The sequence below is a fragment of the Prionailurus viverrinus genome, chromosome F2 (genome assembly GCF_022837055.1).
Source record: "Prionailurus viverrinus isolate Anna chromosome F2, UM_Priviv_1.0, whole genome shotgun sequence".
In the NCBI taxonomy this organism is placed as follows: Eukaryota; Metazoa; Chordata; class Mammalia; order Carnivora; family Felidae; genus Prionailurus; species Prionailurus viverrinus.
This window is the reverse complement of record NC_062578.1, coordinates 76,822,523-76,847,310: the sequence shown is the minus strand read 5'-3', so window position 1 is coordinate 76,847,310 and position 24,788 is coordinate 76,822,523. Positions and strand designations below refer to the sequence as shown.

Sequence of the window (24,788 nt, the reverse complement as noted above, 5' to 3'; positions counted from 1 at the left end):
GTTTATTTATTATCTCTAAAATGTCAGGCCCTGTGACAGGCTCTGCGCAAACAAAGATGGAAGGGGAAGGGGAAGGGGAAGGGGAAGCGGAGGGAAGTAAAAGAAAAGACAGTTCCTGCCCTCAAGAAATCCACAGTCTACTGGAGACAAAAACGAGCAAGCAGACACAGAGGTAGGTCTAGAGCGCACCAAAGATGCCACTAACAGTGTCTGATCAGGACCAGGAAGGCTTCATAACAGGAGAATAAACAGTCAAAAGAGTGTGCGTGGACAAAACAAGAAAGGCATTCGAAGAGAATCAATAGCACACGCAAAGCGTTCAAGTCCCTGCTGTGCTGAGGGAACCACAACAGATACCCACAGAACGTAAAATGGTCACGTGGGGACAGCAGAGGGTTAGCAGGCTGAACAGTCAGGCAGGACACTCAAGAAGGCCTTCGGAGGTCACTGAGAAGAATCTCACACTTATCCTTTTAAAATTCTAAACTAGTTTTTACGTTCTGGAGCTGGCAGGCAGTAGCATTATCAGACTACAGATACTAGAACGTACTCTAGAAGGAGTATGAATAATACGTTATTTAAGGGAAAGAACCAGAACTAGGACAAGGCTTTGGGCAAAGGTGCGACTAAGCAGGCTACGGCAATCGTCAACAGGTCTGTCTGTACGTGCATTCGTGTGTCCATCTGAACAACCAGCATTTACTGAAAGAGGACAATGTGTTGGGCGGAAGGAAACACAGGAGTGGACAGAGATTTAAAGGGAGTGCCAAGGGCAACATGAAGACCAAGGGCGGCACCGCAGACGGACGGCGGCAGGTTGGGCAAGTGGGTGCGGTCACCCACTGGGGTGACCCGGAGGCTGGGAGGGACGGAGATCTCCTAAGGAGGGCCAGCACCTTCACTAAAGCCGCCGTCACGGGAGGAGCTGGAGACCGAACAGCTACGCAGCCGTGAGAAGACCTGGCTCGCTGTCTCATTACAGGGAACGACGAAGAGGCGCGGGCGACAGCCCGGAGCCTGGGGGTGTGGCGGCGCCTCCACCACGACCCGCCTCCGTGAGCCTCCGGGCTGGCCCAGACCACAGCTGTGACGGCGCCACCGTGGGCACGCACGCAGGGAGAGAGGACACAGGAAGCGGACACCGCGGGGCAGGGCGTGCAAGGGAGAGGCCTGGCTTGGAGATTTAGATCCAGTCGCTGTTAACATACAAATGTTGGGGGAGATCACGGCAACGGACGACAGTGTTCAGAGACGGTAAAAGGCACTGAGTGTTTACGGAACACGCACCTACTTGGATTGTGTGTCTGCTTGGCACGTGGAGCCTGAAGTAATTTATCAAAAACAGTTTCATTCTAGAAGTTCATATGTAACTTGGGTTCTGCCAGGACGCATCACACGTCCTTGCGCATAATTATACCAACATTTTGAATCGTTACAGTGCTCTCTTTGAATATATTCTGGGTTATACTAATTACCAGTTATTTAATTATTTGGACACAACTAATGAATCAATGTCATTTTGGGGAAGAGGTGCTTCTTGTTCTCAAAAAAGAGCTGAGAAGTTACAGACAGTAATGATCTCTGGTTTTATGAAGTTAAAAGTGGAGAAGGTCCCAATTTATACTCAAATAGTTGAAAACATATCCATTACCTGTTTTCTCCTTTTCTGGGGGAAAAAAAAAAAGCTAATCATGTTGAATTGTCTTGTTGTCTTAAAAGACCAGCACTCGGGGACAGAAGGATCTGGTCTCACCGATGGTGAGCTGGCCTGTTCCACACAAGGGGCTACCGTGTGTCACCTGCACTCCTGTCACAAAAATCTTCCCCGGCCCAACAAACCTACTTGCTGACGGATGTTCTTCTCAAGGACGCATACTCAGGGAATATTTGGTGATAGGGATTGTGATGAAGAAGAGTCGGCTCAGATGATATTACAAATGATCAAGTATCTTCACAAACACACCGTGAGAAAAATCAAATTTCAATAGGCACATTTTGACAAGGAAATACTTTCAAATTATCAGGCTTTCTCATTGGGGCTAATCAGGCATATTCTTTTTTTTTTTTAATGTTTATTTATTTTTGACAGAGAGAGAGTGAGAGAGAGAGAGAGAGACAGAGCATGAGCGGGGGAGGGGTAGAGAGAGAGGGAGACACAAAATCCGAAGCAGGCTCCAGGTTCCAAGCAGTCAGCACAGAGCCCGACGCGGGGCTCGAACTCACAGACCGCGAGATCATGATCTGAGCCGAAGTCAGACGCTCAACCGACTCAGCCACCCAGGCACCCCTTATCAGGCATATTCTTACAACCAGCATACTGCAACCACTCACTAAAAATTGTAACATACATCATTCACGGAGTTTTGAGCCTAACACAAAGTTGGAATCTTTCACTGCATGGCACGTACTCTGAAGAATACGGCGGGTTTTCGGGACTGACACGCGTGTTTTCTCAAAACAGCAGCAGCTGTGGCAGGATCTGAAAGAACAGGATTTTACCCCCTTTTTTGTTTAAATAAGCAACGTTTTTGCCTTTTATTCTGGACACGACGGCCTCCAATACTAATGTTAAATGGCAGTTAAAATGAAAAGCAAATTGAATTGGTTAGATATAATCAAACAAATTGACGGAAATAAAGCATTTATCATGAAGAACGTATTGTAAGGAAGACTTTAGAACTTGCACTTCTGAGTTCCCAAGGGATGACAAGTCTTTTTTCAAGAGTTACAGATGCTCTGAAACTCTTAACAAAAAATACTACTTTTCTTTTTGCCAATAAATAGGATAATATTGCTGTTGATTATTTTTAAAAATCCTAAGCCCATCCTGTTCTTCCTAATTATTCTCAATTTCCATTCATCTACCTACGGTAGCTTAAGACCAGGGGCTGATTACCCTGAAAGGGGTCACAGGGGTCACCCATCACCCCCACACTCCTAAGGAGGGTAACATGCCACATTCTTCTCCAAAGATGAGAACAGCCTATAATCCCAGCTGGTAGAGTTTTTGATAAAACACTGACTGTTGGGGAGAGAAGACAGGCCCTGAATTTGGAATCCCGCCTCTGTGCCTCCTTTATCACCCACGTGACTTGGGGCAAGACATTTAACTTCCCCAACCCTAAATTCTCATTTGTACAATAGGATCCTAATATCTCACTGAGTGGACACGAGAACATGACACGACATATAGGAAAGTGCCCTGTGGAGAGTGGTTTCTCGTTAAATATCCTATCCCATCACTCTGGAAAGTTCGTTCTTCTACTGAGAGGAGATCTTTAGCATGTGACTCAGGAGCTACACACAGAACCAGTCTTCTCTCGTTGTTACCTGTAACTGCCCTTTGAACACCAGAAGACAAGGATAACTGAGGCAAGATGTTTTTTCAAATGCCAACTATCATACTTCTTCCCACCGGAAGGAAGGTTACAGTAATGACTTGGAAAAGATCCATGGTCACCCTCATTAGGAAAATTTACCAGGTCTCTAATCCAGTAAAGATTTACTTAGTGTGTACAATGTGCCAAAAACTATGCTAGTTGTCTAGACATCAGTTAAGAGACACGGTGTTTTCCCTAGAAGTTTACAATCTTCTGAGAAACAGATGTATACTAACTAATGACTGCATTATAGAGCTGTCTGCTAATAATTAAGTTCTCTATAAACTGCTAAATGAGTAAAAACGAAAACCACACAGGAGGCATCTTGGGTGGGTTCTCCACACCGTGGCAATTTTTAAAAACTCAGTCTTGAGAACATTCATTCATTCATTCATTCATTCAGCAAACATTTATTAAAGACCTCCTATGTGCCAGATACACATCAGGTGCTGGGAATATAAAGGTGAATGCAAGTGAGGGATCCATACTCTCAGAGGTTAGAAGCTAATTTATGATCATAATAGTTCAATGGGATAATTGTCTTAAAGATTAACTTCAACTTTCTCACTTGCCACATGAATGAATTAACTATTTGAGGCGGTTACAGGATCCTACGCTTTCTAAGTTGGGTATCTTTCGGTGCACCCACTTAATCTAAAATCCTACAAGCAAACAAATTTCCTCGTTTAAAATTATGATTGCTTTCCCCTTCTCATGCTCCAAAGCTAAGCATGTTGTGATTAATCTTCAGGATTTCAAACGGGACCAACGGCCAATGTCTGGGAATATGCCAGATGCTACAAGCCTGTGTTTAGAGGGAGTGGAAGTAAGAAATTAAATTCAAGTCAGGTGAGGAAACAAAGAGGGGTCAAAAGCACACGCCGTGAGGCAAGGAGGCCATCTCTTCCTCACAGCAGACCCCAACGCTGTTGGCTGTGCACAGCGTCCAGCTACTGAAGCTTTCACTGTAACACCGTGGAGGGCTTGTAAAATGCTAGGGGAGACATGGAAAATCCTTGTTCTTGGCTATGAACTTCAATAAGTATTCCTAAGAGCAACAGATACAAATTAAGAGAGAAAGGTATAGTACATAATCTAAACTCTTCACGGAAGTAATTCAATTCGAGGAAGCAAGTGCGCTCAGGATAGTACAGCTGACCCCTGAGCAATGTGAGGTAAGCAGCGTTGACCCCATGCAGTTGAAAATAATGTGTGTGTAACATCTGACCACCCAAAAACCTAACTAATGGGGGCGCCTGGGTGGCTTGGTCAGTTAAGCGTTTGACTTCAGCTCAGGTCATGATCTCGCAATTCATGGGTTCGAGCCCCGTGTCGGGTCCTGTGCTGACAGAGCCTGGAGCCTGCTTCAGATTCTGTGTCTCCCTCTCCCTCTTTCCCTGCCCTGCTTGCACTTTCTCTCTCTCTCTCAAAAATAAACATTACAAAAAATTCAAAACTCTAACTACTAATAAATAGCCTACTGCTGACCAGAAGTCTTACCAATAACAGAAAGAGTTGATTCGCACATACTTTGTATGTCGTGCGTATTATATACTGTACTCTTATGATAAAGTAACCCAGAGAAAAGAAGGTATCATTAAGCAAATCACAAGGAAGAGAAAATACACTTATAGTAATGTACTGTAATTATCAGGAAAATCCACACATGGCTGGACCCATGCAGTCCAAACCTGTGTTGGTCAAGCATCAGCTCTATTTCTTTTGTGCGTGTGTCCTACTCCACTACCTACAGCACACTCTCAAAGCAGTCACGTGTGCAAGAGTTACTGCATGAACTTGATGAAACCGCCAGGGCCACACTCCAGGTAAATTCAAGCCAAGACAGCAAACGTGGTCATCGGTTATTTGAAGGCAACACTGTCGCGTGGCAGAAAGGCAACCATGTTGGAACCGCGGCCGCGGCGACAGTTAGTGCCTGGACGAGGGCCAGGCGAGGGGGGGCATCCAAACAGTGAAGGCCACCTTTCTCCTACAAGCTCTCCAGCCCTGTCTGCTCCTGAAAGCACACAAGTGTCCTTCTGCACGGCCCCTGTCCCATCATCCACTGCAGTGAATGGAAAGGGGGGCGAATTAACGCAAGACGGTACTTTTCAGAACAATCGTTACAATGCCTTTCCCATTTGTTCATTTATCAATAAAAATCAGAGCTACAAATAGAAAAAGAAACAAGTGCCTTAAATTTCTCCCTCCCTTTCCTCCCCTGGACTTGAGCCTTTCAAGAAATATTTATCTGTATTCATCTAATTTCATCCTAGAAATCATTTTTTTAAAAAATTATTTATTTTGAGTGAGAGAGAGAGCTTGTGTGAACACAAGCAGGGAAGGGGCAGAGAGCAAGGGGGAGAGAGACTCTCCAACAGGCTCCCCGCTGCCAACACAGAGCCTGATGCAGGACTCGGTCTCACGAACTGGGAGATCGTGAACTGAACCCAAATTGAGAGTCAGATACTTAACAGACTGAGCCACCCAGTCGCTCCTAATTTCATTCCAGACTGACTGGGGTGTACACACCGAGAGAGAGGACATGCGTCTCGTTCACACAGCAGGAATTCAGTAGATCTTCTTGAGCGGAAAGGTGAAGTAATGCGTGGGAAGAAGGCAACAGCTCTTTCTGAAATGTGATTATGAAGCCACACAAGGACCTTGCCTGACTCATACCACATGGATGGTGCAGTGGGCCCAGGATCCGGGTTTTCCACACCCTCTGCCTGACAATTACGGCAGCTAAGCTGAGCTGGAAAACCAAAGACACAGGCCCTACTAAGAGAAACTGAACAGCACTTTCTTCCCTTTGTAGTCTCTGCTATTTGCAAGGCACTCTGCATTTGTGGGAGAGCTTGAGGCATGATGATTACTGTCGTTTGGTGGGAATACTGGGAAACAGGAACATGTCAAACTGTAAGGAAAACAAGGAGAAGAAGTGGAGGCCACGTCCTTCTCCAACTGAACAGCAAAATGGCGAAAGTACCGTGGGATTTATTTGTTAAGTATAATTCGCTGAGTTCCCAGGAGCCACTCTCTGCCAGGTATAGAGAGACAGAAGCTAACAGTCCCTGCCCCTCCAGAAGTCATTGTGTAGGTGGGAAAGAGACACGTGACTGAGACATATGACCTCAGCAGTAACACTCAATACATCAGCTCCCACCTCCTCTGAATTCCCCTCATGAGAGCTGAGCTAGGTCTAGCAAGACAGACAGGAAGTACGAGATGAGATTCTAGGCAGAAAAAGCAGCACGAGGAAAGATCTGGAAGCCTGAGGGGACACAGCATATTCAGGGAATTACAAAAAGTTCAGTTTGCCCAGGGCGAAGACTGCTCTTTCCAGTGGCTGTGGACCAAGCTGCAGATGTTGTCTGTGGCCCAGAGAGTTAATGCAGACTTTTAGACACCGTGCAAAGAGGTGCCGAGCACCCAGCAAGAAATTTCCCTGACTTAAAACATGAGAGCCCATCGGCTCTTGCTTTTAGCCTCGTCACCGCTTCTCTTTCCTTGACAACAGCTCATGCATTTTTTCTTTAATACTTTCAGCCAGTAATAAGAAACATCTATCCACTACTTATTTTCCTTATTTATGTTAAACTCAGAGGTCAGAGGAAGAATCCCAGGCGGGTTGTATTCTTATTAAAAAACTCCTCTGCCCTTCCCCTCCACCCAGTTTTCACGGATATATTTTCTTTCTCTTATGTTAAGTCTATGAACCATATCAAAGAATTATTGAATGGTAAGTGGAAAAACTAATTTGCATTAATATAAAAAAATTGGGAACTTTTGTTTTCTTTGCTGAAAAACATTTCAACTATGAATCCATATTCAGCAGCAGCCCTTCAGAGGAAACACTTGAGGGTGAAAACAACTTGGTATGTGGAAGTGATTATTTTTTAAATGACTGGGTTACTCAGAGGCAATCTGGAGTGGACTATGAACAAATGTTACTTTAAAGTCCTGTAAGAGCTCGATAGCGTGTCTCCTTGATCCTGGTCTTGAACCTTCCCGCTGGCCCCAATTCATCTTCCCTATCTTAGCTGTAAGCTACCTGATCTAAGAGATTATTTCTTTTTCATGTCTTATACTTCAAGTATCACATCTTATTTAGCACTCGATAAATGTTTGCTGAACTGAGGTGGAATGTTCAAGCACCACAACAAGGTAAGGGGGGCCGCTGGTTACAACATGCAATGCTATGTGAGGATTGCGTCAATCACATGACACCTTTACTTACATAATCTCCGTAGGTCTCTTGTGTTGGGGGTGGCGGCGGAGGTCTGTACCCAGTTGGGGGCACTCCTCTTGCTCTGGGAGTGAGAAGCCCTCTTCCCCGACTCACTGGCCCTCGGGTGGAAAGAACTCCTCTGGAAGCCGGCGTCCCTCGTGGTACACCAACTCCAACTGGCCGGGCTGTGACTCCTCCCCTTCCCCTGTAAGCGAGAGGGTCAAGTTAGCAATCTTCATCATAGTCTCTACCATTCCATGGTTCACATGCATTTATACCTCAGAAAAATCAATGTCCCATATTTCTGTAAAAAGAAACAAGGAAACCACACACAAAGTAAAAACTAAAGCAAATGAGAAACAGCTATCTACCAAAAGGAAGCCAAGTCACTTAGGCAGCTTATCCAGCAGCGATAAATATAATAACATCAAAGCATCCCCAAGACTCAATTTCTGGCTAAAATACAGAGTAGGAAGCTATGGACATCTGGGAAGGCTGCATCCACTCGGGACCCAGGCCAGGGTCACATCCAACCTCCATGCCAACACTATGAGCTGGGCTGCATTCTGCTTATCTATCAACAAGGAAACTGAGGCTGGAGAGATCTTCAAACTGAGAATACATAACTAGCAAAGCTAGGGACCAAAATATACATCAGAGTGCCATGAAAGAGAAAATTAAATGTACCTTCCCAAATAAGGTATCTACCACAGAGTAATTTAAAATACCATTCTTTTTTTGTTAAACACCCTTCTCAAGCTGAATAAACAGATACTTTCTGAAGTAGAATTTAACATGTGTATTTATGTATTTCTAACATAAAATATGAGATTTCAAGTCAGAGAGCAAGGAAGGAGGCTGTACCAAGAATAGCCCAAAAAAGCAAAAACCTGAGAAAATGTGCAAGGTCTATGAAGAAATGACAGAAAAATGAGGCTAAGACAGAGAATAAAAGATTTGGCCTCATCCATCTTCCACGGACAACATCCCCCAAATAAAGAGAACTGTCATAGATAACATGGCTGCCTGCGCATCTCCTATTCCTTCTTTAGTTTCATTGGGATAGCAAATACACTGCTAAAGACTTAACAGAGAAAATTAACAAAACCAAAATCTGGTTCTTTGAAAGATTCAATAAAATTGATAAACCTCTAGATGTGCTAAACAAGAAAAATAAACAGTATCAGAAATGAAAGAGGGTCATCACTACTGACCCCAAGGACATTAAAGGATACGAAAGGAAGATTAGAAACAATTTTAGGCTCAAGAAATGTGTTAACTTAGATGAAATGCACCAGTTCCTTGAAATATACAAATAACTAAATCCCACAAGTAGATAATTAAATAATCTGAAATATCTATTAAAGAACTTTAATAAAAGAGTAATAATCTTAAAAAAAAAAAGCACCAAACTCCAATTGAATTCACTGAATGAATTCTTTCATATATTAAAGAAAGAAAGAATATCAGTTCTCTACAATCTCTTCCAGAAAATAAAAATCAGAGGGAATACTTCCATAACTCCTTCTATGAAGCTGGTCATTCCAAGTGCCTCCTGAAAATTACTCCTGCGTTACTACTCAGACACTGGGCCAATGGGGAGGACAGAAGTAACTGGTCTCTGCTTAGTCCTGAACCCTGGTGGGGACCTAGCAGAGGAGGCACCTCTCAAGATCTTTTTTCTAAGTCCCCTTCTGGGAGCCACAACTGGCCAAAGGGTTGGGTGGGGGGAACATGTGGGTCTAGAGAGGATGCCACAGAACTGGCCTAGCTGATATCTGACCTCCCCAAGAAGAGATATGTCATCCAAGGGGGAACAAGGATAAGGCTCTCTGATAACCAAAGCCATTAAAGACTTTAAGAAATGGGGGGGAGAAAAACAACAACAACCCATAAATCATGATCTTTTTAAGAACAAAGGTGTACAATTCCTCAAAAACAATAGCAAATTAAATCCAACAATATATCAAAAAATTATAAACCATGACCAAATGGGATTTATTCCAGGTATGTAAGGCGAGTTCAACACTAGGAAACCAATGTGATCGACCACATCAACAAGGCTTAAAGAAAAAAAAAAAATCATATAATCATAAAGAGCAGAAAAAGCATCTAACAAAATGCAATACCAATTCATGAAAAAAATCAGCAAAGTAGGAAGAAGAAAATTTCCTCAAGTTGAAAAAAAATCTACAAAAACCTACAGCTACTATCATACTGAATGGTGACAAACTGAATACTTTCCCCTTAGGACTGGGAACAAGGCAAGGGTGGCCACCCTTACTACTCCTATTCAACGTGTACTGGAAGTCCTAATTCAATAAAAAGGAATAAAACTTGTAAGATTGTGGAAGAAGAAATAAAATTTTATTTACAGGTGACATAATTTCTATGTGAAAATCCCCAAAGAATCAACCATAAGAAAATAAAACAAAGCAGCCAAAAACTCCTAGAGTTTATTTTTTTTATGTTTATTTATTTATTTTTGGGAAAGAGTGACTGCGTGCACACACATGTGAGCAGGGGACAGGCAGAGAGAGGCAGAGAGAGAGAAAGAGACAGAGACAGAGAGAGAATGAATGAATGAATGAATGAATGAATGAATCCAGGGCTTGATTCCATGACTGCGAGATCATGACCTGGGCTGAAATCAAGAGTCAGATGCTTAAATGACTGAGCCACTCAGGTGCCCCCTCCTAGAGTTATTAATAAGCATAAAAACAAGGTCTTAGAATACAAAGCTAGTAAGTCAACAATATATACTCATATATATTTTACAGTACTCATTTTTGCAAGGTATATCCTAAAATTGGAACAATACAGAGAAGATTAGCCCAGTCCCTGCTCGAGAATGACACACCAATTTGTGAAGTGTTTCAGATTTTCCTATGCATGTGTGTGGGCAAGGGGCCTATGGGAAATATCTATACCTTCCTATCAATTTTGCTGTGGACCTGAAATTGCTCTAAAACAGTAAAGTCTTTTAAAAAATACATAATAACATTTATTAAAGCAACAAAAGAAATGGTTTAGTACATATCTAACAAAATATGTACAAGTGTTCTATGTAGAAAACCATAAAACTGTGATGAAATAAATCAAAGGAGAATAATCCCATGCATAATCGTTGTTAGAGTCAATTCTTGCTAATTCTTCCCAGCTCGACCTATAGACTCAGTGTAATCCCAATCAAAATCCCAGAGAGCCACGCTGTAGACTGACAAACGTATTCTAGAGAATACGCAGAAAGGCAAGACCCAGAACAGACAACAAAATACCAAAGAAGAACATGCTGGAAGACTCACAGTATCTGATTTTAAGACTTATTATAAAGCTACGGTAATCAAGATAGTTAAGTATTGATGGAAAAACAGACACACAGAACAACGGAACCAAAGACAGCCCTGACACTGATCCAAAGAAATGTAGTCAAGTGACTACTGACCAAGGAGCAGAGACAATTCAATGGAGAAACAAGTCTTTTCACCAAATGGTGCTAAAACAAATGGATATCCATAGGCCTCAAAAAAAAAAAATAATAAAAAAATAATAAAAAAAGAGAAAAGAACCCCGACACATCCTTCACAAAAATTACCTCAAAATGGATTTTGCTTATTTTTTTAAATATAAGTGTTGTCAAGTTAGCTGACATACAGTGTGTCAAGCATGCTCTTGGTAGATTCCCGTGATTCATCGCTTACATATGACACCCAGTGCTCATCTCAACAAGTGCCCTCCTCAACGCCCATCACCCACTTTCCACTCCCCCTTTCCTCCCCCCACCCCCCCATCAACCCTCAGTTTGTTCTCTGTATTTAAGAGTCTCTTATGGTTTGCCTTCCTCTCTGTTCAAAATGGATTTTACACCTAAATGTAAAATATAAAACTTGTAGAAGAAAATTCAGAAGAAATCAATGTGGGTTTGGTTTGATGAGTTTTTGGATACCATATGAAAAGCAGAATCTATGATATAATCTATGGTAAATTGGACTTTCTTAAAATTAAAAACTTCTGTTCTGAGAAAGACACTGTTAAGAGATGAAGAGACAAATCACAGAAAGGGAGAAAATATTTGCAAAACATATATCTGATAAAAAAAAAACAACAACAATAACAAACCTGTATCCAAAATATATAAAGAACTTTTAAAGCTCAGTAAGAAAACCCAATTTAAAAATGGGTAAAAGAACAGACAGCCCACTGAAGAAGTTATACAGATGGCAAACAGCCAAATGTTCTATATCATTTGTCATTAGGGAACTGAAAATTAAAACATATCTATTTGAATAATAAAATCAAAAAACTGAATACACCAACTGATGGTGAGGATGTGAAGGAAAGGTGCTCTCATGCATTGCTCATGGGCACACAGAAGAGGAAGACAGTTTGGCACTTTCTTACAAAGCTAAATGAGATCTTACCACACAATCTGGCAACTGTATTCCTAGGTACTTACCCACCTGATTCGAAAATTTACTTCCACACAAAAACCTGCACAGGAATGTTTATTGCAGCTTTATGCCCTTTAAGAGGACAATCTACATTCGTCAGTTAATGGACATTTGAGCTCTTTTCATAATTTGGCTATTGTTGATAGTGTTGCTATAAACATTGGGGTACATGTGCCATTATGAATCAGCACTCCTTGTATCCTTTGGGTAAATTCCTAGCAGTGCTATTGCTGGGTCGTAGGGTAAAAATTATAAACAGAGAGGGAGGCAAACCATAAGAGGCTCGTAAATACACAGAACAAACTGGGGGTTGATGCAGGTGGGGAGGGCAGGGAAAATGGGTGATGGACATTGAGGGCACTTGGGATGAGCACTGGGTGTCGCATGTAAGTGATGAATCACGGGACTCCAAAAGCCAAGAGCACACTGTATATGCACTGTATGTTAGCTAACTTGACAATAAATTATATACTAAAAAAAAAGTTTGATATTTTATAATTTATTTTGATGGAAAAAGTACTAAAAAGAAAAATACGAATCTTCTGGAGGAAAGCTCCTCTCTAGGAATTTTGCTTAACTTGTATGAACTCAAGTGAATCAATTAAAGGTTTTCCCTGACCCCCCCACCAAAAAAAAGGGGTGAATGGATAAGCAAGCTAGGGTGCATGCGTACAATGGGAGTATTATTTGCAATAAAGAGAAATGAGCTCACAAACCAGGAAACAATATGGATGAATCTAAAATGTTTCTACATGAAAGAATCCAATCTCAAAAGGCTACGTATCGTATGATTCCAATTACATGACATACTGGGAAAGAAAAAAACTACACCGATGAGTTAAAACAAATAATCAGTGGCGGACACAGGTTCAGGGGAAGAGGGAAGGTTGAACAGGTAAAGCAGTAGGAACACTTTACAGGGATGAAACTATTTTGTAGGATGCTGAAGTGGTGGATAGGTGACAAAGAATTTGTCAAAACCCACAAACCTTTGTATCACAAAGAGTGAACTTTAATGTATGCAAACTAAAATATATATATATATAAAATATATATATACATATATAAAATTTAGGAAATTGAGGGTTTAGGATGGAATGCTAAATGTGACAAAACATGTGAACTATATTAAAAACATATAAAACACCCTCATGGGGGTGTCTGGTTGCTCAGTTGAGCATCAGATTCTTGATTTTGGCTCAGGTCATGATCTCACGGTTTATGAGATCAAGCCCTGTGTCAGGCTACTCATGGAGCCTGCTTGGAATTCTCTCTCTCTCTGCCTCTTCCCTGTTCACTTGCTCTCTCTCTCTAAATAAACAAACTTAAAAAACAAAACAAACAAACAAAAAAACACCGTTCTGAAGTTGAGAGGAAAAATGAATTTAGAAATGAGTGAAGTTTCTAAGTTAAAGGCAAAAAAAGCTGTATGTAAGCATTGCTCTAGGTGACAGAGTTATTTCCCACGAGAAGGGGTGCAGGTGCACGTACGATTCTGAGACACTATGCAAGTGCACTGGATGGACGATGATGGAAGCCACGCCGTGTTGGAGTGAAGGTTATAGGTAAGCAAGGGACAGAGGCTAGAGTGGGCAATAAAGGCAATGGATTAGACGTGGACACGTTAGTATGAACTCTTGATTCATCTACTATAGATACAGACGGTGAATCGCAGAAATATGCACAGATGTGTATACACACGTGGCCTCGTAGCATACACATTTCCTCGCTCTGACAGCTAAGAGGGCTTGGACGCAAGGACATCCCAGCAGCAGCAAGCAGAACCAGCACCCATCTCTGGTCTCTGATACCGATCTCCAACGAAAGGAACCACGGCTCCTTGGAGAAATGGCCGATCCTGGTATGCAAGATGCTGCGGCAGCAACTTGCAGAGCAGAAAGTAAGGGTACTCGGGGCACCTGGGTGGGTCCCTCAGGTAAGCGTCTGATTCTTGATTGTGGCTCAGGTCATGATCTCACAGTTCCTGAGTTCAAGCCCTGCACTGGGCTCTGCGCTGACTGACAGTGTGAAGCCTGCCTGGGACTGTCTCCCTCCCTCCCTCTCTCTCCCCCCGCCCCCACTTGTGATGCGCACTCTCTCTCTCTCCCTCTCTCAAAATAAATAAATTTTAAGAAACTGTTAAAGACTAGTAAGCAAGTACTCGAAAATAAGTAAATAAACAAATGCATAAATAACCAACAAAAAGAATAATGAGCGTATGTGAAAGGGGCAGGGAGGAGCCAACTGAAAGAGCTCTCAATGGCCACAGCTGAAACAATCCGAGTAAAAAAAAAAAAACAAAAAAAACAAAAACAAAACAGTACTGGATTTTGACCAGATGTATAAAATGTAGAAATATGCAAAAGTCTACACTGACATAAACAAATGACTGAAATAATAATGGGAGAGAAGAGAAACATCTTCCGATAATTTATGTAGATATCCCACCCTTCAAAGGGGGGCGGGGGAGGAGTAACTGTAAATGGGAAACCCTTCAAGTATGACCTCAGCCAGGTTACCAATGCAACGTCAGCAGTACTATGTCATGTGGACAGTATGAACCCTCAACATGTGATGAAAATGACACTTCACCTTTGTGGGTTTTGTTCCCTGAAACCGTAAGGCCAAGCTGATCTGGAGAAAAAATATTAAACCAATCCCGAACGAGGGACATCTTACAAAAAACCTGGCCAGTACTTCTCAAAACTTTAAGGTCATCGAAAAGATGCAAAATCTAAAAGACTTTTTCACTCTTAGGTAACTTGTATTATTCCTTTTATACATATTATAAATTAGGTCTTTTTGTTCGTCCTAGGCCATAAAAATTGGCACACCAAAAGTGGTGGTCAAGAGAAAGGACACTGAAGTCAGATCTGAATTCAATTTCTGACTGCACCTACTGGCTCAACTTCTGTCTTCCAGCTAATATTCAAACTAATCAACAGTCTAAACTTTCCAAGCCAGTTTCCTCCACTGCCAAGTGAGTTACACAACCCATTTCTTAGTGGTACAGTGCAGGAAAATGACACAAGACACAGAAAGTACCTAACACATCCCCTACTCAATCAAGATCAACAATGTATATAAATTTCAATCACTCTGAACAGCAATGATGATGACACTATAATTTCTATAGTCTTACTCATCTTTTTATATGCAGTGTATATCTAGAAAACGCTTCAATGTGATTAAAGAATAATTTCTACGTATAGCACATAATTCCTGTGTGATAGTTCATTTAATCTGAGTATATTCATACTAATTAAGCCTCCTGCTTCCTTAGCTAATACCCCATCCCTGCCATCCAAGTTAGCATATGGACCACAAAATATTCAGCATGTTTTCTGAATCTATGAATTTATGTTTTCCATCAAACTGAAAGGCACAAATTTATATATTCAAGAAGCTCACAATTCTTTCCCAGCATCATCAACAGTGTTTGTTTATGTGCCCTCGGAGTATATGGAATCATACTAAAATATCTGTAGCAGAATTTCAGACAAGTCATTTGATGTATGTAGCTCTTGACACTTATCTATGGAAGATCCTTTGAAGATTCCTTTTTTTAAATATTTATTTATTTATTTATTTATCTATTTAAGTAATCTCTATACTCAACGTGGGGCTTGAACTCATGACCCCAAGATCAAGAGTGGCATATGCACTCCACTGATTGAGCCAGCCAGGTGCCCCTGAAGATTAGTTTTTAGGTATGACATTCCATGAGAATTGTGTGGTTTTAAGCCCTCACCCCCCCCACCCCCCCCCAACCCCTCCCCACCCCCCCAGCGAGAGGAAGGCGTGAGGGAAAGAAGCGTACAAACCTAAGAGTCTGACCACGCTGCGGAGGACGCACAAATGCTACAAATGAAGCTCCGGGGACAGATTAACAGCAGGACTGCTGACATGGGGACAAGGATGAGATCCTGATAATCAGTGGGGGCTTATTAATTTTCTACTAGAAAACTTGGTTCAAATTGATAAAATCAGGTTGCTACACTGATCAGAATGAGGCTAACAAGAAAGCAGGAAGATCACACATCTGAACAGAAAGTTTCATAAGCAGAGGAACAGGTGTGACTGCCAACGGTTCTTTCTGTTTGCCTTCTTCAGCAGCGTGGCCCTGGTTTCTGGCTTGAAACTCGGATGTGGAAATAGTCTAGAAAGGTTTGTCAACAGGTACCTTTGTGGGAAGAGTGCTTTGAAGGACTGAATACAAAGGTATGGATGAATCAGGAACTAATTATTTATAGATTCATAATCTATAGATGAACCTATAGATTGTTGATAGGTTTTAGGATGTGATGAAAAAGCATAGGCTTTGAGTTCCAACATATCTATGCTCTGAAATCTACTGTCAGTTAGTTGCTGAGCCCAGCTTTCTACCCATAAAGCAGCGTCAACAGCATCTAGCTCTTGCAGACGGTCGTGAGGTTTACCCACGCGGTATATAAAGTGCCTAGCTTAACATAGGCACGTAGTAAGCGGTAATTATTACGCAGACTTCCACTTGGATTCTGAATTGGGAGTCCCGACACCTTCCTCCGGCTGCACACCAGAGGACGAGAACAGACGAAGGTACAGCTCATCACCCAGTGAGCACCAGTGAGCACCTTTATGTACCCTCCGTGCATTTAGCAGAGATGATGCAGGCTGGGAGAGAAAGAGCATAACCATATACTATCGTCCTGTTTGGCTTCTGTCTAGGAATCTTATGGGGAGCAAAAAGTAGAGGGTGAAATGGCGAATCTGGTGGCAGGAGCCCTGGATGATGAGGCTGGCCCCGGCTGACCACAGGCTGGGTGCCCGAGGGAGCCAACGGCAGCGTCCTACTTTGGTACCACGGGTATCACAGTGGGAAGCAGACCTGCCCAGAGAGCTGTCATCTGAGGCCAACGCCCTGATGCACCAGCGACCGCAGGGATAATTTATTTCTCCGAGAGACTCCTTAACAAACACATTGACAACTTTTCTTCATCCCTGGGGTTTTCTGAGAGTGAAGCTTAATCATTCCGAGACTTTTCTTTCTTGCCGGGGGTTGACAAGTGAGTGAGAGGCTAGATAAAAGGAAACAGGGAGCAGAGCCTGCAGTTAGGATCCCTCAGAACGTGCAAGGGAAATCGTCAGAGCCAATGAAGACTGACGCTTCCAGAAGCCTCTGGCAGCCCTTTTTCTTTGCACGTTTAGTGATGATCTGAAATGTGTTTCTAGGGCAGTTCACACACTTCTTGAGCGTCCTCGTCAACCAGGACTTGTGTCAGGGCAGAGTCGGAGTCGGTAGTTCTAGGCCGGGGACTATTATCCTGCATTTCCGAGAAGCTCTCAAGTGCTGTTGCTCCTGGTTTGAACCCAGAAGTGACAGACCTGTTACTAAACCCAACGGTTACCACTTTATTCTGCGATCCATCCAATCTCCAATCTGTTTTACTGTCCTACATTGTACAGAGTGTAAAATAAATCTAAGGCAATTTGTGTCTTCCCCAAGAAGTTACCAACTGGTTATTATTGACAATATAAGACAGTGTGTGAGAAGCAAAATCTCTCATAAAGTGCAAGAAATGTGTCCATCTTCCCTTCCATCCCTGAAGACAGAGAGCTCACTCCTTACTCTGAAGCCTGTCACTGTCTTCCAGTTCTGTTGGCGTGTTTTTACTTTTCGTCCTTATTTAAAAATAAAAACAGTGAAAGTCTCTATCATTTCTAACTAACAGCCCTATTTCTTTCGGCCTCTGGCACTATCCAGGGCAAGTCTTCTTCCTGTCTGATGACAATGAATTGATAATGAAGGAGCTTCAGGGAGATGTGTACTTTGCCCAAGGCCCTCCAGAAGAATTCAACTTGTAGTGTGGGATCATTGTGAGGAATCAGAAAAGAACTTATGGCACGGTTCGGGCTTGAACGGGACACGAAAAAAATCAAGCAGGGTTTGGATTAGCGTGTGCTCGGTGTTCTAGCTCCATTTTACAGCCGAGGAAACGAGGGCTTAGCCCGGGAGAAACGCCCTGGCTTGGAAGAGCCACCAAGCCGCACTCTAACTCCAAGCCAACTGTCCCCATCTTTTCTGCTTTCCAGTCTTGGTCCCTCTGCCTGGAATGACTTCCTCTGACACTCTCCTGTCTCACTCCTTTACCTCCACCCTAAGTTGTTCACACCCACATTCCCCATTTAAAATTCCTTGCACCCTCATTTCTATTTCCATCGCACTTGCTTTCACACCCCCTACCCCTATCGACGCCACTCTGTCTTAATTACCTATTTTTCTGACTTACACTTGTTAACTTTCTGGACGTCAAAATGATGACTTCGCCACCCCTGTGACGTCAACCCCTGCCACAGAAAGTGCTCCAAGAAAACCTGTGACGTTGAACGACCTGACAGCAGGAAGGGACTGACTGATTTTCAAAGAGGAAGGCAGATGTTCAAACCTCTGGAACCCCGGGCGTGTGGGAGTATGTTCCACGGCTCAGGAACATACTCGCCAGATGCCGTCTGCCCGAAATGGCCTCTGTTTCTCAGGACATCTTGTCCAACGTTATGGTCAGAAAAACTCTGCTGGCAAACTGGGGGGTCAGAACCCTTCCTCCAGCGGGCCCCGCAGCCTACAGGAAGGCCCAGAACGTTTATTGGGCCTTAGGCTGCACCTGACACGTACGTGGTCGGCCACGCCGTAACCAGGAGAACCGCGCGTGGCTGCTCTTCTCTGCCCGTCCCTGGCTGGCTGCAGAGTTACAAGCTCTTGTGGGGAAGTTCTCACACTACTTGCAACATTATTTGCCTTGCTCGTTGTCTTCCCAAAGCCTATTAAAAGGATCCGAAAAGAAACCACCCATTTTCTCCTTTTGTTTCCCCTGAATCAGCTCCATTATGGCCACGCACTAATACACCATCAGGGACCCCTGGAAGAAAAAGCCAGTGAGTGGATGCTGACAACGAGGGAGCAGCTCAGCGGGAGAAAGGTGGTGGAGCTTATGGCAACGAAAGCAGAGAGACTCATTTCCCAGCAAAGTCCCCTAGGATCCTCTGCCCGGGAAGTGGGGTACATGTGTCACGTACCAATGCCCGGGTTTTTATTACACCAGAAGGAAGGAAGGGAAGGTGACTTCTGTTCTGACAGTTTGGTGGTAGAATGTTCTGAGAAGGCAAGGGCCTTCTACTGAAATTTAATCCCAAGAAAGTTTTTTTTTTTTTTTAAATTGAAAATGTCTATAATTTGGGCCAGTAGGAAAATAAATATGCTGTCAATTTCCTATACTCACCCTTTCCTTAATCGAAAAAAAAAAAAAAAAGAAAAAAAGACTTCTTGGGGCACCTGGGTGGCTTAGTCGGTTGAGCGTCCAACTTCAACTCAAGTCATGATCTTGTGGTCCGTAAGTTTGAGCCCCACATAGGGCTCGTTTGCTGTCTGCGTGTCAGCACAGAGCCCATTTCTGATCCTCTGTCCCCCTCTCTCTGCTCCTCCCCCACTTACACTCTCTCAAAAATAAATATTTAAAAAGAGAACTTTTTAATTAGTAGATTAAATTAGTAGTAGATTAGTAGATTAATTAACCATATCATATACTGGGGAAATGTTTAAGACCCTTATATTAATTATTCAGTTTTCCTAATAACAGTTCTCATAACTCTACATACTATGAGGGAAAATACATCATTTTCAATCACTGAAACAATCTTTAGTATCCGTGACATCATTCATGATTGGTTTTAAAGAAGAGTAAAATCATGTGAAAATCAACGTGCACAAGGAAACGCAAGTGCCCGTGTCCCACCCGATCCCGCGTGTGGAGGTTATGTAGCGACCTATGCACCTGTGGCTACTTACTGTTCAACACAGCAACTGCTAAAATACGGGCCTTACGAAGACAAGACATCCGTGGAGAACAATCTAACACTGAAACTACAAATAATGCCCCGAAGCTGAGAGCTCAGACAACGTCTGACAGATGCTGAAGGCTGCGTGGGGGTCCCTGGAAACGGTCAAGTCCCATGGCCAACCTGGGAGCTTGCCGCAGCTCCCAGCACCTTGGCATATAGTCTGCAAAGCGCAATCCTAAGATTTAACATGGGACTTCAGTCCACGAAAGGGAAGAGAGAAAGGGGCAGGTAAACCATTTACAGAAACCAGAGCTGAAAATTTTCCCAATTTAACGAAAGCTTACAAAAGGCCCCGAGGGACTGCGTTGGCTTTGCGCACGCGCGCGCGCGGTCAAAGCCACCACATGCAGCGCCCAGTACGGAGGCACGTGTATTCACTACTCAGAAAGGCAGCTTCATCTGCTTGTTCCGCTCTTCTTCCTGCTGTTTGTGGCATCGAAGGCGGGGGGATAAGTCTGCCTGCTCCTTGGGAGCAAGGGCCAGATGGCCAGACTAAAGGTCAGTGCGAAAGCAGCACAGAGTAAGCCAGCTGTCGTGAAGAAGGGATAAAAGGGAGCATCCCCGAGGTCAGGGCGGCTCAGCTCAGACCGCCGGCGGCGGCAGGCCAGGGTGGAGAAGACCGGCCCAAAAGCGTGCTGCCCAGAGCGGCCTCAACTCTCCAGCCTCCTTCTGTGCTGGGGTCTGTGCAAAGAGCTAGGGAGGAGGCATCTCACGGCAGGGTTTCTGGAGGCCCTGCACAGGATGGACTGGAAGTAAAGAAGCTTCCTTACCTCCTAAGTTAAAAAAAGGTATAAGTTTAGTTCTCTCATTTGAAACTGAAACGAAAGGTTTTATTAAAACACATATCACTTCCCACTGCAGGATTTAATTTTAGATCATTTACATCTTTCAGCAGAAAAGCATCCTGAAGTGGTAACAGTGGGGAACATTCATGAAGACTCTCGTAATAACTTGTTCCACTCTGAAATACCAAAATGGTGATAACCACATGACCACCCCTGCAAAGCTAATCCCCTAGTACATTCAGTCAGGTGACAGCAAATTATATTAACACAAAATACTCTGAATGATCAACACTTGACCAGAATGAGCCTAAAGGACCTGCTATTGTACTGTATTCACCTAACAGCTTTTTACTGAGTGACTACTTTAGGCCAGGTCCTAGGACACAAGAGCCCTTGCAGGTTTACATTATAATGAGGAGTAACCAATGAAAAAGGAACAAACAAGAAAGGTGGAATTCAGTTTAGTAAATGCTACTAAGGAACCCAGACAGCATGCTGTAGACCAGCTCTGGGACTGGGGGATGGTGACTTTGAACAAGGTGATCAGCAAGGCTTCTCGGATACCATGCCCGTGTCTGCCTACCACCGGGTGCCCCAGGGACGAGGTGAGAGCCGGGGTAGTGAATGTAAAGGGCGTGAGAGGGAAATAAGCTTGGCCAGTTTGCCAGACAGAAAGGAGGGCAGCCTGGCCACAGTATAGGAAAACCACAAGGTCAGAAAGGGCAGGGAGAGTGCCAGATGATGATGCGCCTGTCATCGAGCCCGGCAGGAGGTTCGGGTGTTCCTGTAACAGCACAGAGAGCCACCGAGGAAACTGAAGCAGGGAGAAGACAAAAACCAACTTGGATTTTAACCAGTCATTAAGACTGTAAATGAAAACCGGACGAGCAGTGTGGCCAGATTAGGGAGGATGGAAGAGGTGATTAAGGAAAACCAGACTTATTTTAGAGGGAGAATCCAAATGGCATTATGGAGGGACTGGCTGCGGCAGAGATCTACTGGGGACTGTGCACTGCGGACACTTCTAACAAGTTTCAGGACTAGGAAGCACTGGCTTTAAGGAGCATGTTTGTCTTTTATTACTTTTTTAGATATTCAGACACATGAATTCCATAGCCTTGTCTTCCTCAGCTTTGGTTATAAGGAAGCTCAAAGCACAATTCGAAGACCATCTCTGCGACTGTCCGGAATAACACGTACTCTTGTGTACTAACTTTACCCCTGGGATTTTTGTAATTTTTTATCTTGGTTTCCACATCCATTTATTTTTATTCTGGGAGATGCAGAAGTTATGATAATGTGATTTAATGAGGAAAAGTAGTAGAATATATATATATATAGACGTACTTTCATCACATCTTGTATTAAAAGTACCATCACGGGGGCGCTTGGTGGCTCAGTTGGTGAAGTGTCTGTCTTCAGCCCGGGTCATGATCTCACCCATCCTGAGTTTGAGCCCCATGTGGGGCTGTGCACTGACAGCTCAGAGTCTGGAGCCTGTTTTGGATTCTGGGTCTCCCTCTGTCTCTCTGTCCCTTCCCCACTCACACTCTGGCTCTTTCTCCAAAATCAATAAACATTAAAATAAATAAAGAAAGAAAAGAAAAGAAAAGAAAAGAAAAGAAAAGAAAAGAAAAGAAAAGAAAAGAAAAGAAAACTCTATTAAAAAAAATGCCGCCATGTGTCGCAGTAAGAATACAATGTAAGTGACAGAATCAAAGTTGTGTGGAAGAGATGCAGTGGGAGAATGGATGGAAGAAGAAACAGGTTGTAGATGAAAATGCAAAGGAAGGATCAAAGAGAGGGGAGGGGCATGGACTCGGAACCGGGCTGCCGGCTCCCCAGGCCGGCTGGCTTTGGGCAAGCAGTCACTTCCCTGTTTGTAAAATGGTGAGTTAACATAATAGCACCCACCTCACAGGGTTGTTATGAGGCTTGACCTAGTTATTGCCTGTAAAGTGCTGAGAACAGTCCTCAGTAGTAGATGCAAGGCGTTTGTTAAAATGAGTTTCGGTTTGAGACACGAAGATAAGTAGGCTATAAACAAGTGAGGGGCTGAGAGAAGACAAGAACTCTGGGCAGAGGACAGTGAACAATGTGGGCAAAGGCAGGAAAGGGCGTGAGCTCCAACTTCCTGCAACAAGCAGTTTCCAGCCCAGGGTTGAACACACAGGAAACAGGGCAGAGCAAACAATACAGACATGTGGAGCGAGGTCTTCAGAAAAAATACAGAAGGGTTTCGAGTGCCTCTTCTAGGAACAGGAGTTTTACACTGAAAAAAGCAGGGTATTTGAGAGATGTGGTACCGAGGAAGCCCATAATCAAATGCAGGAGAGAAAGCTCTGCCCAGAGCCACGCGCTGACCAGCCATTACCCCGCCACAAACTACCGCAGGGTTGCATCAGAGAACATCACCTGTCAAGACAATGGAGAGCCTTGAAATGGCAACCGGCCTACATGCTGTCATCAAGAGGGACAGTTTTTCATCTGGGCGGCCTGTGGTGTTTCTCCAGACACCATACGCCACAAAACGGAGAGCTTCTGCCCTCCTCATCTGTTCCTAACATTTTCAACTTAATTCAACACCTGACAACTAAATTAGAAATTATCTTCTGTAAAAACGGTAGATGTGGTTTAGGGAACACAGCATCCCTAAGAAGTGTCATGAACAGTGGCACTGGGTGTGCGCTCTTCTCTACGCTCTCTATTCTGGACACCCATGCTGCGACTGTCGCCTTCTTTAGAAAAAGGGCCTTTGCAGATGTGATTATCGGGCAATCTTGAGATGGGAAGAGTACCCTGGATCATCCAGATAGGCCCTAAATACCATCACAGGGAAGAGGGAAGCACACGGGGATCAAAGACAGATGTGACAGAAATCAACGCGCAGGTGGAGGGAGACACCAGAGGCACGCGGCCACGAGTCAAGAAAGATCAGCAGGCACGAGACACTGGAAGGGACAAGGAAAGGATTCTCTTCTAGAGGGAGGACACTAACACCTTGACTGTGGTCCCACAATACTGATTTTGGACATGTGGCCCCCACAACTGTGATCAATCTCTACTGTTTAAAGCCACCATGTCTGGAGTAATTCATCACAGCTACCACAGGAAGCTAATACAGCAAGGACGGACAGTTGCCCCTTGAACATGGGTTCCAAGTGTGTGGATCCACTGACGTGTGGATTTTTTCAAGAAATAATACATTTACACTACTACTGTTGTCTCTTCCTCATGAATTTCTTAACAACGTTTGCTTTTATCTAGCTTATTTTATTGTAAGAATACAGTATTTAATACATATACAAAATACGTGTTAATCAACTGTGCTGTCATTACGGCTTCGCAGCCAACAGTGAGCTATTAGGAGTTAAGTTTTCAGGGAGTCAAAAGTTATACGTGGAGTTTTGACTATGCGAGGGATCAGTGCCCTTATCCCCCACATTGGTCAAGGGTCAACTGTAATTTCTTATGATGTGAAGTAAATTTAATGACAGAAGAAATGAAAACGAAAGGGATTTACCACTCACTGAACACTCACATAAATTATCTCATTAAACCATCAACAGCAATCCCATTATTATTAGCCTTTTCTTATAGAGAAAACCCACTTGGCGCCATGAACAGATCTGTTTATTTCACACTGCAATAACATCTATTTGTAATTGCGCTCGTTGACCAGGGCCTGATCAACAACACTCAAATAAAAAGACTGATTTTTTATTGTCTCAAATTAACTTGGAGACATAAAAGAATATATAAAAAAATATATTATATATATATACGTATATATATGTATATATATGAATATATACGTATATATATAAATATATATGTGTGTGTATATATACGTGTATATATATATATATATATATATATATATATATATATATATAGTCACCAGTGAAAAATCTGTGTCACTTCTTCTTTTGGGTAAAAAATTAAAAATAATTCTCAAAGAAATCTGAGACAGCCATTTCTCAATACATGGTTATGTTTAAATTGTTTCATGAATTCACTAGGCATTTTCATATTAAAAAGTCATCAATCCAGAGACAAAAAAAAA

General features: G+C 43.1%; 1 protein-coding gene and 1 non-coding gene across 4 annotated transcripts in view; one reads left to right on the top strand and one right to left on the bottom strand.

The window, feature by feature from the left end:
- Nucleotides 1–24,788, bottom strand: part of KHDRBS3 (KH RNA binding domain containing, signal transduction associated 3) — a 188,329-nt gene that overhangs the window by 58,791 nt on the left and 104,750 nt on the right. For all 3 annotated transcript variants that reach the window (XR_007148572.1, XM_047842388.1, XM_047842389.1), the window contains exon 6: nt 7,621–7,816. Coding sequence is in view for 2 of the 3 variants with exons in the window: in XM_047842388.1 (XP_047698344.1) it covers nt 7,621–7,816 (196 nt within the window). In the remaining variant the exon portion in view is untranslated. The remainder of the gene's footprint in view (nt 1–7,620; nt 7,817–24,788) is intronic.
- On the top strand, nt 10,395–10,497 carry LOC125156820 (U6 spliceosomal RNA). Its single transcript, XR_007148798.1, has one exon. It is a non-coding gene; the product is annotated as a U6 spliceosomal RNA (small nuclear RNA).